The sequence below is a fragment of the Otolemur garnettii genome, unplaced genomic scaffold, assembly GCF_000181295.1.
Source record: "Otolemur garnettii isolate 467f Iridium unplaced genomic scaffold, OtoGar3 scaffold00160, whole genome shotgun sequence".
NCBI classification, from domain to species: domain Eukaryota; kingdom Metazoa; phylum Chordata; class Mammalia; order Primates; family Galagidae; genus Otolemur; species Otolemur garnettii.
The window spans coordinates 470,641-486,790 of NW_003852555.1; the positions used below are offsets into that span (position 1 = coordinate 470,641).

The 16,150-nt window shown below is 41.0% G+C and overlaps 1 protein-coding gene across 7 annotated transcripts in view; it reads left to right on the forward strand.

The window, feature by feature from the left end:
- Positions 1-207: 207 nt before the first annotated feature.
- Positions 208-16,150, forward strand: part of SNCAIP (synuclein alpha interacting protein) — a 70,836-nt gene continuing 54,893 nt past the window's right edge. For all 7 annotated transcript variants that reach the window (XM_012811482.1, XM_012811483.1, XM_012811486.1 and 4 more), the window contains exons 1-2: positions 208-308; positions 13,600-13,672. In XM_012811482.1, the coding sequence (XP_012666936.1) occupies positions 252-308; positions 13,600-13,672 (130 nt within the window). In that variant the 5' untranslated portion in view covers positions 208-251. The remainder of the gene's footprint in view (positions 309-13,599; positions 13,673-16,150) is intronic.

The following is a 16,150-nucleotide window of genomic DNA, read 5'->3' on the forward strand; positions in this document are numbered from 1 at the left end:
AATCCAAGTCACTTGTCTGGCTTGCCACAGATCAAATAAAGTGAAGGACTGTGGTGCTCACTGCTTCTGAAAAACCTGTCTGGGGGCATTTGGAGAGAGAAAATGTACTCCAAGGCAACACAAGTACTCAGAACCCTTTCCACTTGGTTTGGTTATAAGACAACTAACATTTTTTTGCCTTTATTTTCTACTTCTGTCTTTCCAGAGATTTATAAGTATTTGACTCTACTCAAAATGTGCAGAGAAGAATAATGGAAGCCCCTGAATATCTGGATTTGGATGAAATCGACTTCAGTGATGAGATATCGGTAAGTATTACTGCTTGCAGGCAATGCTTCCGGGATGCTCGGCCTCTAACTTCAGGACTGCTTTCTCCATGATGTCTGTATATCCTCAACTCTCCCAACTACACCTAGAAAATGCCAGCAGAAATCCTGTGTGGCAGACAAAGTGTGGATTGGGGGGGCATCTCCTGAATTAAGAAGTGAATCCTACTTAAGCATGTGAGTTAGGGAAGGGAAGGCATTTAACCTCACTGAGGTTTTCATTCCTAATCTGTTCAATATTGTCAAAATTATTGATTAAACACACTAAAATGCCTGTATACAGTAGCACTTTCATAGGGTCAATGCCCCAGTTCCTTTCTGTGGCTGCCTATTCTGCAGCCAGCATTCTGTAGAGTTCACAGGACACAGAATAAAGAGCAGCCAAGTTAGCACTTACTAATTGGTCAACAATAAGGAGAGTCCTTCCGATCACTGTAGGTATCGAAGCACAGATTGGGCACTTGTTGGGGATATTGAGGAATATTCACACATCGACAAGGACTGATTGGCTAACCTCCGAGGTCCTACTTCATTCTGTAATCCTGTGAGCTGATGGGTCTTTTAATTCCTATAAAGTTTACAAACTTTGTGCTGCTTAATTCAAGCCTGCTCAGAATGAATTATCTATGTGTGCCTTGCTTAGAGCTGTGTGTGACTCCTCGTGGGCCATGCAGTTCTGCCACAGTAGTGAACATGTTACCCTCCAGAACCCCAGCAAAAGGGGCTATGAGTATGTGGTAAGCAGGTGGCTGAACTAGCCGTGTAAATTTTCTAACCAGAACTTCCAAGCTCATGGTTTCTGACCTTAGTTACTATTGATTTCTCAAGACCTCAAGCTTTGGGTCACCACTCAAAGTCACCAGTTGGAAATTGTCTCAAGATAATGAGCTTATATTAAGGGGGCTCTGGTTGTATTCCTCTGCACCTTACCTTGAAGTAAAACCTGCATACCATGCATAAGAATTGAATTTCTGGGATGAGTCTGATGACATACCTATTTTATACAACCTTGGATAAGTGTTTTCTTTTTGTACTAGGAAAATGTGAATTCACCGGTCCTCTGTTTTAGCTTCCAATTTTTATCAGTCCTTGTTAAGACCAATATTAAGTGAGGTTGCTTCTTCTCATGTCTTTCAGTCTCTTTCTCTCTGAATAAGTGAGCTTGACTTGGAAGTGTTCAAAGCTCGGTTCTTTCGTGCCAACTCCTCTCTAGGTATTTTGAGAAGAATGGAGAGAGGCAAGGAAAGTGCATGATAGCATGGGAGTGTGTAGGTAGGATGGAAGATGTTGTAGAAAAGGAAACTGTTATGATTAGGAGTTGGGAAGTAGCTCTCTGAGCTTTGATAATAAAGTTGTTTGAAGAACATAGGCCTTCAAGGCAGCCAACCTGGGCTTCTACCTTGTTCTGACCTTTCCTGGCTAGATAGCCTATGAACTTTACCCCTTTGAGATATCCATCTCACTTTTAAGGTTGTTTTGAGGATTGTGTGAAACAATAATATATGTAAAACACTTAGCTTGGCACACAGTAAGTTGCTCTTAAAAATGGTAGCTTTTGTTATTATTTCAATGAATAACACAATAATATTTATATGACCAGTGGTGAGGAAAGAACTCAAGGGAAAAGACCAGGCACAGTGTCAAGATTTTTTTTTTTTTAATACAACAGAGCAGTTGTATTTACAGAAGAATCATCTGGCAGCAGCCCATAATTTTGACGAATTAGGAATCTCCCCTTGAAAGATAACAATAAAATATGTTAAGCAATAACTGAAGCTACTTAGCAAATTACACTACAAGATTATGCAACAGTTGAACTATAACTTGACCGCTCTGAAACATAAATAAAGATTTCCATCTGTAATTGTGTAACTACACCCTTAGACACATTTCTGTTGTTTGGAATATTTAAATCCGATTTTGAAATTGTATAGAATTCAACATCTATGATATTGCATATAATTGATGGTAGAGTAATAATGGCTAATACGTGTTGAGCATTTACTCTGGGACAGGAATTATCTTGATTAATCCTCACAACAGTCCTATAAAAGTTCTGTTATTGCCTTCATTTTACAGATAAGGAAACTTACAGATGAAGATCTTATATAACTTATCCAGGGTCACCCGGCTCATTAGGAGTACTCTGTCTCCAGAATACCCACATTTAGCCTCAACTCCTGACTGCCTCTCCAGGGTGAATATAGTTTCTTGCAGTAGTTCACACCAGGGAGGATTTCACCTAACATGCCCCTTCCTCAGGAATGTTAGGCAATACCTGGAGACATTGTTTTGTTGTCATACTGGGGAAGTGCTACTAGCATCCAGTGGGGGAGAGCAGAGATGCTTCTGACATTATACAGTGCACAGGACAATGCCCTATGATAAAGAACTCACCAGCCCAAAATGCCAGTAGTACTGATGATGGGAAATCCTGGTCTATTTTAATCCGCCTGCAATTGGAGAAGCTCTGCGATATAATAGATTATTTTATTGTAATTCAGTATGATACAATTTTAATATCTTAAACATGCCACTCATATTGTTCTCACTTAATGATTTCATGGAGAAAGAATTAGAGACAACCTCCTAAATATTGAAGTGGTTGTTCTTGGCCTCTTTAGGGAAACTAGGAGCCATGGACGTTACAGCTGTTTTAAGGATTAAATAGAGATTATTCAAATGCTAAAATTGAAGAATGAAGATGCTTTCAATGTGTAGTTTCCCATGAACAGGGTTTTATTTTTAGGATTCGGTAAACCTCCATCTCTGACAGCCCTTAACGCCCTTTCCTGGTTAAGTGGAGGAGGGAGAGGAAAGTGCACATTAGATTTTAAAAAGATGTTTACACAAAAGATGCCCGAGTTTAAACCCCTCTTCTTACTCTCCAGCCATAGCCCTATTACGTAGTCTGGGCTTTCTATTTCACAGTTTTTCCCTCTGGTCATGAGCCTTGTTTTAATTAAAACACAAGCTGTATATTGGTAGGGAAAAAAAAAAAAGTAGAACCTTTTTGCTTTTACCTAATGAGACAAAACATGGCAACTGAATTATTTTGAGGTTTCCCAGACTCAAAAATAATGCACGTCCTTTGCAAAATGCCAAAGTTTTAAACTGTGCATTCTTATAATGCTGCCGTCTGTCGCCCAGGCAGCCCCGGTCTACCAGGGAGAGATGACGCACATAGACCCAGCGGTCAAGGTCAGGCTTTCCCGCAGTGGCAAGTGGGTTTACAGACTTCTCTCTCTCATTTCCCCTGGGAGCCAGATCCTTCTATCTTAGAAAAGAAAAACAAAACCCTCTGGAATTCTTATGAGCTATGGTGTATTTATTTTATTAATAGAGGGAATTTACTATTTTCAAAAATAGTATCATGGGTGGGACTGAATAAAACAGAGGCTGAACTCTGGAGCAATGGAAGAGCTTGGCTCATGGCCCTGCCCTTCAAGCTCTGGCCACACCCCACGCAGAGCTGAACTCCTGAAGCCTTCTGGTTCAAGCCTCACATCAACTCTACAAGGTGGACTTTATTTTCATTCTGTTTGGCAGATGAGAAAATTGACACTTAGGGAGGTCACATGACTTTCACAAGAAACAAATAGGTGTCAGGCCCTGATTGAAATTCAGAACCATGTGACCACATCTCTCCCTTTGAAGCATCTATCTGGAGTAGAGGCTCCTCTAGGCCAGTCACCTCGCCTGTCCCTGTCACGAGTTGGCATGACAAGTTGCTTTTTGGAAGTAAGACAGTTGGTGTACTTTATAAGTAAATAAAATAAAACCACCTAAAGAGGATTTTAAGTAAATCTGTTCATTTTACTGTACCTCATCTTTCCCACCTGTACAGTGATAATAACCATCTCTACTTATTACCCTGGATTTTATGGAGAAAAACATGAAAAATTATATATACACATATGTATTGTATATATGACACACATGTGTGCATATACATGTGCATATAAACATGTACACACACATATGTACATTCACATGTACCCATAGCTACATGTATGTTTAAATGTATACACATGCATATGCATACACACAAATAGAAATAGTGAAATATTTTATTCCTCCTCACAGAATTTTTGTTGCCTTTCTAAATGTCACTCTGACTGTGACTTTGATGAGCAGTGACATTTCTTTTTGGCAATTGCATAACCTATTTTTCTTTCTTTTCTTCTTTTTTGAGACAGTCTTACTTTCTCACCCTTAGTAGAGTGCTGTAGCATCACAGCTCACAGTAGCCTCAAACTCTTGGGCTCAAGCGAATCTCTTGCCTCAGCCTCCCAAGTAGCTGGGACTACAAGCACAACGTCTGGCTATTTTTAGAGACTGGGTCTTGCTCTTGCTCAGGCAGGTCTCAAACCCGTGAGCTCAGGCAACCCGACTGCCTCGGCCTCTGCATAACCTATTTTCTGTGCAGGTCAAGTAAGATCAAGATAAGAGAACGTGTTCCTCCACTTTACTATTCGCTTTGATCCAAGACCTTGCAACCTAGAGTAACAACACAGAATTACATGGGTCTGTTTTCCTAAGGAACTCAAACAATTGACTGGTAGAAAAATTCTTATAGTAAAGCTAATCTCACTTACAGTGAGTTTTCACATTTTTCCATCCCACAGACTACACATCGTTTTCACTAAAATATCTCTTATTGTGTGCATCACCTTTTACTTAGTCCAATCCACTGACTCTTCCCAGATTTTGCTACATTTTTGATAAAGACCCATTTCCCATCAGTGAGAGACCTTGAACAAGGTGGGTGTAGACCTCATACCAAGTGTGCTCAGGCAATGAGTGAGGCCAGGTAAAGAATACAGCTTTGCCCTGATGTTAGGCATGAAAAGAGCCATAAAGATACCCATAGTACAGAGAACCTGGCTGGCCTTTCCTCTCTGGCAAGGAATCTACAAGAGTTAAGATGGATCCTATTACACTTCCTTCCACTCCTCCTGAAAGGACACAGACTTCCACAGGGCCTCTGAGGTCTCAGCCCCCTCTTGACTTGCCTGCTCTTCCTAGCAGTCACCCTGCTCATATCTCTATTAACATTTTTCTTAGTGTTTCTTAACATGATCCAGTTTTAACAACTGTTCATAATACCCCACCTCTTTGCAGCGTTTTTTTGGTAATACCATACTTTCAAGTTTAAACTGCCTCTCATTCTTCCCTTCTCCAGGCCTGAATCATCAGAAACTTCACACATTTCTAGCATCAAACGCCATATGTGTTATCTTGTTTCCTTAACACCTGCTGGGAAACAAATTAGAGCTCATCCAGTCAAGAAAAGATGAAATCTGATGTATTGATGTGACACAGCTTGTGTTAGACCCCAGGACTAGAACCCAGGTTCCCAATTCTAAATCTTGGAATGGACAATTCTCCCAAAGAAGAAAAGGTAGAGCACAGCCTTCCAGATAAAATGGTTTCTAAGAACAATGAGCAACTTCCAGATTTTTTGTACTTACCCTTTTCTTACTCTGCAGATGGCCCTGTTTTTTTTCTTGCCTGATAGTCACAGGATTTATTAGACTGACTATGCAGGTTATTTACATAAACTGTTTACCTTTTAATCACAATTAGCTTTTATTCCAGTCTACTCAACAAGCACTTATTAAACCTTAAAAGCATGCCAGACATGGTTCTAGGCTTGGGTTGAATGACGTGGATTTGGTCTATGCTCTCATAGTTTATTAGATGCTATAATAACAATTAAGCATGTTATGAAATGTCAGGCTAACTTTATGGTAGGTCACATTTGATTACATTAAACTCCATTCTTGACAGTCTTTACATTTTGACAGTGATTGATTATTGGCTCCCATTAAAACTAGAGCATTCACTGAAGTTGGACAAGATTTATGACTGGCTGTCTTCCCAACTGCAAAATAAATTTTTCTTCTAATTCTTTAGTAATCTGTAATTTTTGCTTCAAAAATTATCATTATATAGGATTCATTTTTAAATGTTCATTTGGGTACTTTTGAATGTAAGTAATAAAAAGAGCTAACATTTATTGGGCACTATTAGCTCATAAGCTTCACAGCTACACTGATGTAGGTACAGTTATTACCCTGTTTGCCAGTGAAGAAACTGATATACAGAAGTTAAGTAACAAAGACTAATTGACTAAGAAATGGTGAAGTCAGGATATAATGCAGACAGTCTGGCTTTAGAATCCATGTCGGTAACATTGCATTGAATATTACTTCTTTTGGGCCCCTTGGTCACCTCTGGCCTTCCCAGTTCACCTAGGTCTCTTCCCCACTCACATCTGCTTCTCACAGTAGAAGGAAGTCATTCAGTACTGTGGTCTCACCACCTTTATCAACACAAACCTTTATCTTTTGCTTGCATACACATTACATCAATTATGTAACAGTGCAATAAAGTAGTTCTTGATATACTCTTGAAATGGTCAAAAAGTTACTGAGTTTTCCTAAATGCCAACCACAATGTCTTAGCATAAAATAATTTTATTATTTTTATCTTAAAAAAAAAGAAAAAGAAAAACTCTTGGAAAATGATTAAAAAAATAAGGAACAAGAGCAAAATTCAAATGCATTTAAAACTAAGATTAAGTAAAAAAATATTTTTAATGGAGCCTAAGTGGTGGAAAGAAATGTATTTAGACCAGAGTGGGGTAGCTACATGAATTTCTAGGTCATAAGTATCTGTACTATGTAGAGGTGGTGGTTGGAACTCTGGGAGTAGTTAAGATCTACTGTAAAAACACATAGTATGGCAACAGAAGAATGTTCTAAGGAAAGAAATGTGCAGAAGTATATCCCATACAGTGAGGGGGAAAGAAGCTTCTACAAAAGAAACAGAAAAAGAAGTTTCAGAGATATATTAATAGGAAACAACTAAGCTTAAAAAGGTGGGGGAGGGGGTTAAGGACTGTACAGAAGGGAGGAATCAATAGCAGCGAATTAGTCATCATAAAAATAAAGGTTGAAAATTGCCCACTGGATTTTCCAGTTAAGACGCATGGTGGCAATAATAAGCACAGTGTCTGCAGGGTGATGGGGCAGAACTATGTCGTGGGGACTAGAGGAGCAAATGCAGACACGAGAGAACGGAAGCCAAGAAGAGAGACGATGCTTCCCAAAAAAAGATGGCTGACGAACCCAAGAGTAGGGAACGCTCGTGCTGGGTCAGGGAGGCAGAATGTCCTGAGGTGCTGGGGTGCTTGTTCATTTTTGTAGGATAAGAGAAAAAAGCCAATATTGACAGAGTGGCTGATGAGGAGGAAAGAGGAAAGGATGATGCAGGGCATGAGTCTCGAGGAGATGGGGAAGGAGGACAGCTGAGCGCAAGTACCCAGCTGGCGGTGAAGGGGAGGACTGTGACTGTCACGTTCTCAGGGAGCTGGTGCTGGAGCCCAAGCATCATGGGGGTGTGACGTCAGGGCATCCCTCCCTGGATCCCAAGGGCAGGCCTTTGGAGAGATGGACAAAATTTTAGAAAAATATTATGCCCTGAAAATCCCACTGCAGCCGTGTATGTGCCTGTCTTTGCCCCTGGCTTCACTTGCACAAGTTACACTCATTGTTTTTATTGCGTGCCTGTTGAGATACCTGCCTGAATTTTGGAGAGCCCTGTTAGAAATCGCTCGTTTCATGATAGTTGTTTGGTAGCCTAATTGTTTCTTTTGGAAATTTAATGGGATGTTAACTGTTTAAAAGTCTCTAGCCTGAAAAGGTGCTTGGGATGTTAGTTCTTTCATTTTCTGTGGCTTGTTACCAGTTGAGTAATGTCTGCTTGTTCACCCATCTGGCTCCAGTTTTCAGGAATAAGGGCCAAAGCTTTTTAGTCCTGAGCAATCTCTCGAGAGGTCGGAGATCCCCATAGCCCAATGTAGAAATCGTGCAGTCATTAAGACTCTCATGCATGTTCCATCTGTTTTGCATGGCGGGGTGACAAAACTGGGGTAGGCGGGGCTATGTAGGATTGTCTTGCCCTGTATCCACTCTGTAGTTTGTGAAGCTGAGTCTTCAGTGTCAGCCCTTGGCCGCAGACGCTCTTGGGTGAGAATAGAGCAAAGAAAAGCCAAGTGATGTGCTGACATCGACTGAGCTATCTTTCCTTTCCTTTCTAGTCCTAGCTTGGCCCTCCCTCCTGCCTTATTAATAATTCCCACATCTCCATCCACTGAATTTAAAATCCAATGGGAATGAAGATGAGATGGGAAGGGGCTGTGGGGCACACCCGGCAAATGGGTTAAAGAGAAGAGATGAAAACATTTAATAGCACTTTAAAGTTTGTAAAATGATTTCACCTATATTATCTATATTATCTCATATAATTATCTGTGTTTCAGATAGGGAAGTTCATCCCCAGAGGTAGGAAACAAATTATTTGTCCAAAAACACAGTAAATAAATATCAGAGCTAGGCCTTGAATCCAGAGCTTCTGATTCCAAATCCATTGTCCTTTATACAGAGGCTTAGACCTCAGCCTATACTCATACTGTTAATATATGAAGTGATTTTTCTTTTAAATATGACATGATTGTAATGCTAGACTTATAATTATGGATTTTCCAAGAAGATCAATGCTATATAAATATTTTTTTTTCTTTTTTTTTTTTCCTTTACTTTGTCACCCTCGGTAGGGTGCCATGGCGTCACAGCTCATAGCAACTTCCAACTACTGGGGTAGCCAATTAAGTTGAATTTTATTTTTTTTTTCTTTTTTTTTTTTATTGAACGGTAACTATGTACATTAATGCACTTCTAGGGGACAGTGGCTATAAAAATATTAACTGTTATCATTATTATTACCGCCATCAAAATTCATTTCATTTTTGAGGAGTTACTTAATTCATTTAATTCAATTCCACCTACATGTAAGTGCCTAGTATCTTAGTTAAATAAAATACTGTCCATACCCTCAGAAAACAATTATGTAAACATATAGGTGAAATGTCACATAAATGGACATGTACCTAAGATAAGGAAATAATATAGACAGTGCATCTCAAATTTCATTGTGCATCAGAATCACCTGCATGACTTATGAAAATACAGGTTGCTGGCCCCCACCCTCATGGTTCCTGTTTCAATAGGTTTAGAATGGGGCTCAAGAACGTGAATTCCCAACAAATGCCTAAATGGTGTCCATACCCTGGTCCAAAAACTACACTTTGAAAGCTGACTTTACTTCCCATCTTGGAGGATCAGAGAAGATATTGTAGAAATAATACCCATGCACAGCTTGAAGGATTGAAAGGCATTGGCCTAGTGACATGGATAGGATGTCATTTCAAGTAGAGGGGATGGCACATGTAAAACAAAAGGTAGGGGAACCAGAAGGAATTTGTTACCAAGTTGCAGACACTGGCAAGAGATGAGCCTGAGCTCCTGAGAGGCTTTGTGGGCCATGCTATGGCACGTGGTCCTTGTCCTGCAGGCTGTGCAGAGCCACTAAAGCATTTGAAATGGACACATCTTAGTCAAATTTGCAGTTCAGAAAACTAACTAGTTTTTGTGCTAGTATGAAGGCTTAGAGGAAAGTCCCATTTACTAAATATGGAAGAGCTCCATTAAACGTCCCCAGCATTATGCCCAGGGATTAGTCAAGTGTGTGTGCAGCTTAGTATTTTAGTCAGTTACTCAGGCCCTATGTGCCATGCACATATAAAGTCAAAGACATCCTCCTTCCCATCAGGTGTTTATGGGCAGCAACACTTAGACATAGGCAACAACAGAGCACAAGATAAGGCAGACATTTACCAAGGGAAGAAAAGAGAAAGGTCAGCAAGGGCCAAAAATCCAGCCAAGGCCTCCTGGAGAAGGCAGAACCTGAGCTGGCTTTGCGTCTGCAGCGTTGGCATTTGCAGGGCATCGCAGGCCGGTGGGACCCCGGAGCAAAGGAACAAAGGCACAAGGACCATAAAGAAGCTGAGCAACTGGCCGGCCTTCAGCAGGGGCTGTTCTTGAGACACAGTGAAGTGGAGAAGTAGATAAGAAGGTCAGAAAAGAAATTTGGATCAGAAAGGCTATTTTCATTGGGAAAACCTCTGGAAGAATTCTAGAAAAGGAATAAATTCAGGCAACACAACAAGGGAAATATACTGCTTCTCAACTAACACCAAGCCTCCTCTCCTCTCTTATCCCCCCAGGACAAGAGGAAGGAAGGGAACAGGCTGCACAAGCTTCAGCCAGGCTGCACAAGCTTCAGCTGAGGGCCAGGAGGCGGGAAGATGCCTTGAGCTTTGTTTCTGTTAGGGCAGAAGTGACAGTGATTACTGTCCTAGGAGCTGGCCATTGTCCTGAGAATGATGTGGGCTGGTGACCTGACAGCTCCTTATGAAATAACAGTCCCTGATATTTTTGGCACCAAAAACTGGTTCCATGGAAGGCAATATTACCACAGACAGGTGGAGGGGAGGACTAGATTCTCATAGGAGTGTGCAGCCTAGATCCCTGGCATGAGCAGGTTCACATCCTGTGAGGATCTAATGCAGCTGCCTCATGGTGGGAATGGGGGAGCAGAGCTCAGCAGGGATGTGAGCCATGGGGAGCAGCTGTAAATATACACGAAGCCTGGCTCCCTCGCCCACCGGCCACTCACCTCCTGCTGTGTGACCCGGTTCCTAACAGGCTACAGACCAGTACCGGTCCATGACCTGTGACCTAGGAGTTCGGGAACCACAGTTATGAAACACTATCCATCCTTTGAACTGGAATAAGGGCCTGGGAAGCCTTTCATTACAGCCCCAAATCATAGCACAGACCTGCAAGGGAGATATCCTGGGTCATTTGCTTATTCTGAAATTTGCAAATATGGAAATATTTTTGCATGTCGGTTTTTTGAGTTGTGTGTTTCTGTGTGTTTCTGTGTATTTCACATAAGAACCTCATGTCATTCCCTTCTACCTTCTCTTCCATCCAAAGAGCAGTGTTTGCACTTACTGAAACAAATCCACAAATTGATTTTGTCTTGAGTCTTTATGAAGGCTGATGAATTTATTCACAGTGTGGACTGGAGTCATTGAATTTGACATTCAATACCCTCTTTAAATTATCTAAAACTTTAATTTTCTGTCTAACAGTTCATATTTTTCTAAGATTGCTGTGCTTTTTATTTCTATTCCTAGGAAAAGCATATGACTTTTTCCTCAAGGTCATTATTCTCAAAGAACTAAAATGTATTTCTTCATAAAAATGACTTCTTGTGTGATTGGGGGTGAAAAGGCAGAGTGCCAATTTGATGTAGGTTGAGGCAGCGGGCACGGCTCAGCCAGGCCAGTCCCTGCCTGTGGCTTAGTCCCCACACCCACCAGGCAGCCTGGGCTGGTTCTGCTCAAATTTAAACCTGATCAAATTAAAACGTACTGAATACTATGGGCCTTTGACAGCAAATAGGAAGAGTTGAAGCTACAGATAAATAAGTCAGAGATCCTGATGTTTCTGACTGTGAGGGGGGAAGTGGAGGTGAGGATACATATGCCCGGAAATGCAGAGAGCAGTTCACCCATGTTAATCAGATATATATTATTAAGTCAGTGAACAAATCCTATTGAATTCATCATTAACTGTATTTAAACACAATCAATCTTAAAGTTCCCCTTTCTAAAATTTTGCCTTGGAAGAAAAGCAAAAGAAAAGGAGAGAGGGTGAGACTTTGCCAAAGGGTATTTCATGGGGCTCATGGCAATCAAAAACAAAAGGCCCAATTTTAATTGAATTATAGACTGTGTAATTATTTAACCTGTACCAGCTGGTCTCAAGAAGCTACCAGATTCCTTAGAGAGCTTATACTTGGCTAGAAACATCAGGTACCTTATTAGTATCAAGAAACATGCTTTCTGCACCTGTGCTGCCCCTAACCTCCAAAGAACATTATGTCCAAGGAAAAAAAATACTGTAAGGTTCATTTTCTGGTTTAAGAGGCAGTCATGCCTCCGAGTGGATTTTCTAAAGCACCTGTGGTCTCTGAGGACCGGCCAACATAAACAGGATGTTATTGCATCAGGCAGGTAAGAGTAATTTCTCTAATTAGTCATCTGAGATTTCGTTTTTCACTTGGAAATGCTGGAAATTTAATTTGTTTGTGATGCACAGTTGGCAAACTGACAATATATACAACTGTCTCTCTCTCTCTGTCTTGCTGTCCTGATACCCTGTGGAAAGCACCAGGGAATCTCGATGTAGACACTTTGCTTCATCTATCGACGTCAGGCTAACTAAAGTGCCTTCTTATTGATAAATGCGTCCTAATTACACATTCTCCACTTGTAATGCTACAATAATTCTAATGAGTTTCCCGTGGTCATTTTTCTTTGTATTAAATGTTTTTTCTCACCCCTCCCCCCCAATTTTGCGCTGGCAAAGTAATTTATGATATATGCTTATTTACATAAAAACATTGTTCTTAGAGGTAAAGAGCAAAAATATTTTTAGAAAGCTATGTTTTATGAATTAAAGTGTGGGCATGATTGAAGACACTCCCTGACTTGGCTGTTGATTAAAGGAAGAGTTCACCCTATTTAGTTTGTTTTAATCCATCTCACTCTAAAGAAAGATTGATTGACGTCAAATGTAGTCCTCACAAATCCTAGCCATTGATTTTACATTTGTTTTAGCTCTTCTGATTTTATGTGCCTTTGTGTCATAATTTGTTATCCTGATAGCCAGCCCCTGAGTTAGTGCAGGGACTGAGCCTGGAAGGTGGTTTCTTTCAATGCAATCAAATCTATACGTGCAACAGATGAGCGCCCAAACATAGAACCATACGCCTCTTGCTTTCTATACCATTTTCTTGGTATCTCCCCTGGAGATGCCACATAGTAAAATCTGTGACAAGTGGCAACATTAGGGAGTTTTGCATCAGCACAGATCTGTCTCCCGACTGCCCTGGGTGTTCCAGGAAGCCGGGGGCTCCTCCTCTTGGCTTTTGTCTCACACACTGACTCTTAGGAGATTTAGAATGCAAATATTAAGGCCATCTTCTAGAAACTCTGAAGATGAGGCAATTCTTGTGTCTTCTGCAAGTATCAAAAGTAATGGGAGATGGAACACCTGCCGGCTGCACCCCCTTTTGTATGCAGGGAGAGCTGCTCAGCCTTCTGAAATCACATACGCACATAGAGCCTGGGATACTGCCAGGTCCCCAAACAGTAAGATGGGGTCAACTTTCTGGATATACTGTGTTGCTCATAAGTATCACTTCTTGTGTTTTGTTTTTCTGGCCTATTTTAGTGAATGCTCTCATTTTAAATTACTATTTTATACCCTTTCTCCTCTGGCTTCCCGTTCAGTACTCTGTCACATCACTCAAGACAATCCCGGAACTGTGCCGAAGATGTGACTCACAAAACGAAGACAGATCAGGTAGGTTTCACTCCGCAACTCTGCTCCTGATCCCGAGTCAGGGTTAAGTGCTGCTGGAAAGCCGCTCCCCCTCCCGTGGGCAGCTCCTGCTTTGGGTTTTCTTTTCCCTTGATGGCTTCCCCACTCACACCACCCTCCTCCCCTGCCCCCACCTGCAGCAGATGTTAGGTCACCCAGGAAAGGCTAACAGCCCAGGGGGACCCTGATGAGCCTTCACATCCTGTGAGGCTCTAATGCAGCTGCCTCATGATGGGAGTTGGGGAGCTGTATAAAAATACATGGAAAGGATCATCTCGGCATCTCCAAGCCACAGTATATGCAGCAATTTGCTGAAAACCCAAGAAACCATTGGTGACAAAACATAATGATACAGGCGCCAATGAAAAAATGTTGGATGTGTTTACTACCCATAGGGCAAGGACCAGCCTGGGGGAGGGTGCTCTGCCAGTCGGAAACCCTATCGGAGATGCGACATGATAGAATCTGCAATAAGGCATACTGTAACCGTTAAGATTAAAGCAGAGCTTTGGAGTTTAACAGTGTAAACTAAACAGAGAATTATGGCATATAGATGAAAACCATCTGGTTGACCTTTTCTCCTTGCACCCCCCCAACCAAAAAAATATATTTAGAGTTTTCCCCCCATCTGTAAATCAAATTAAGCCTCTCTGCTTTTCTCTGTTGATAGGCAAAACTGAAAATAAAAAAGGTTATTGATGGAAGTGATACCATGGTATTAAACTATGAAATGATGTCTATTATTTTTTCCAAGTAATTACTCTAAGGCATCACCATTAACCTTGCCAAAGCTGGACGTCCTCTGATAACGACTAGAATCCTGAGAACTGTGGGTGATGGAAGGCTTAGGATAATCCTCACATTACATGTATCATGTTTAAAAATAAATAAATGTGCCTTACCTATACAGCTACTAGAATTCTTTCTGACTTTTACAAAACTAATTGACTTTTCCCCCAGACTGTTTGTTTTGACATTTTGCTTAGATGAGATGGAGAAAATAATGTTTTTCCAGGTTTGTTGGTTTCCGTGTTTTCTTACAAGAGTGAAAGTAATGCTTCAATGGTTGGGATCAGAAACATCACAGAAGATAGTTGTAAGTTCAAATAAAAGTTTTCATTTACCTTCAGTTTTCTTAAGTTTTTTTTATTTCAGAGACACTCCAGTTTCTGTAGGGTTTAACAGAGCCTTTTGGCTATCGGCCTTACAAGGATGTGTCTCCTTAAAAGGGAGTGCTCATTTCAGAATCGCAAAGATGACTGTGGCCAGTGACACAGGCAGCAGATCACAGTGGTGAGCCCGCCAACCTCGGAGTCACCAGACATGGGTTCAAGTCAGAGTTCAGCCATTTACCGGCTGAATGACCTTGAGCCTGTGACTAATTATAAAATAAAGAAGAACCTTCTACCAATGTTGCCAGGCTGTTGTTAGGATCAAAATTAGGTGATGTGTCTGAAGATACTTTGCAGATACGAGATTCTTTCACTGGAAGTGAGATGAAGTAGTAGCAAAGACATCATTGGTGCTCAGTGTGCTGGGGACTTGATAAGCACTCTACCTACATTAACCCAATTAATCCTAAAACCCTCCTGAGGTAAATGCTCTTAGGGTGTTTATAGTATAGATGGGGAAACTGAGGAACAGAGATGAGCCGTTCAATGTCTCACCCAGAATTACGCAGCAAGTCAGCTACAGAGCTGGGATTCATCCCCCAGGAAGCTGTCACTAGGTTCTGTTATCTTATCCATTTCATAGATTACCTCTCAGAGAGGACGGACTTAATGGCAAAAATTTAATTGTAAGATATTATCTTCTTAAAATTTTTAAAATTAGCCTTTTGTCTGATTAAGTGGTGAGGTGTTTCTCTTTTAAATGGGTATTTTTACCAAGTTTGTGAATAAGCAGAAACTTTCAGCAAGCGCTTTTCCTGGGGTTAGTTCATTTCATTTTCTTCAGGTCTTCTGACTTCTAGCCACTCCCATTGTAAGTGACATTAGATGTTTCTTCTGTGGTTGAGAAGGAGGCCAGTTTCAAGTTCAGAATCTTTTAGACTTTACCCAGAGCAAAGACCTAGTGCTCCAGGTAACCAAGAATAATTAGACCTGACAGGAAATGGATTTCGAAAGACTCAGGTCTTTTAATGGAATTCATGTACATTTCCATTTCCAATTTGATGGCCCGTGTGGAGGCTGGTTAACCCCATTCTGATACACTGAGAGTGATTTTAGGAACAGGAACAGATGGAAAAGTCCACCGTAGAATTATCTGTGGGCTCCTTTGCAAGAAATATCAACATGGTGACGTTTTCAGAACTAGTTTCTGAAAGAATTGAGGCATCCTCAGTCAGTTCCATGGGCATTCAGATGTACACGCAGAAATAACCTTCTCCACCCTCTTTCTTGTGTCAACTACCTGCGGGGGGGGGGCTATCGGAGATGCGACATGATAGAATCTGCAATA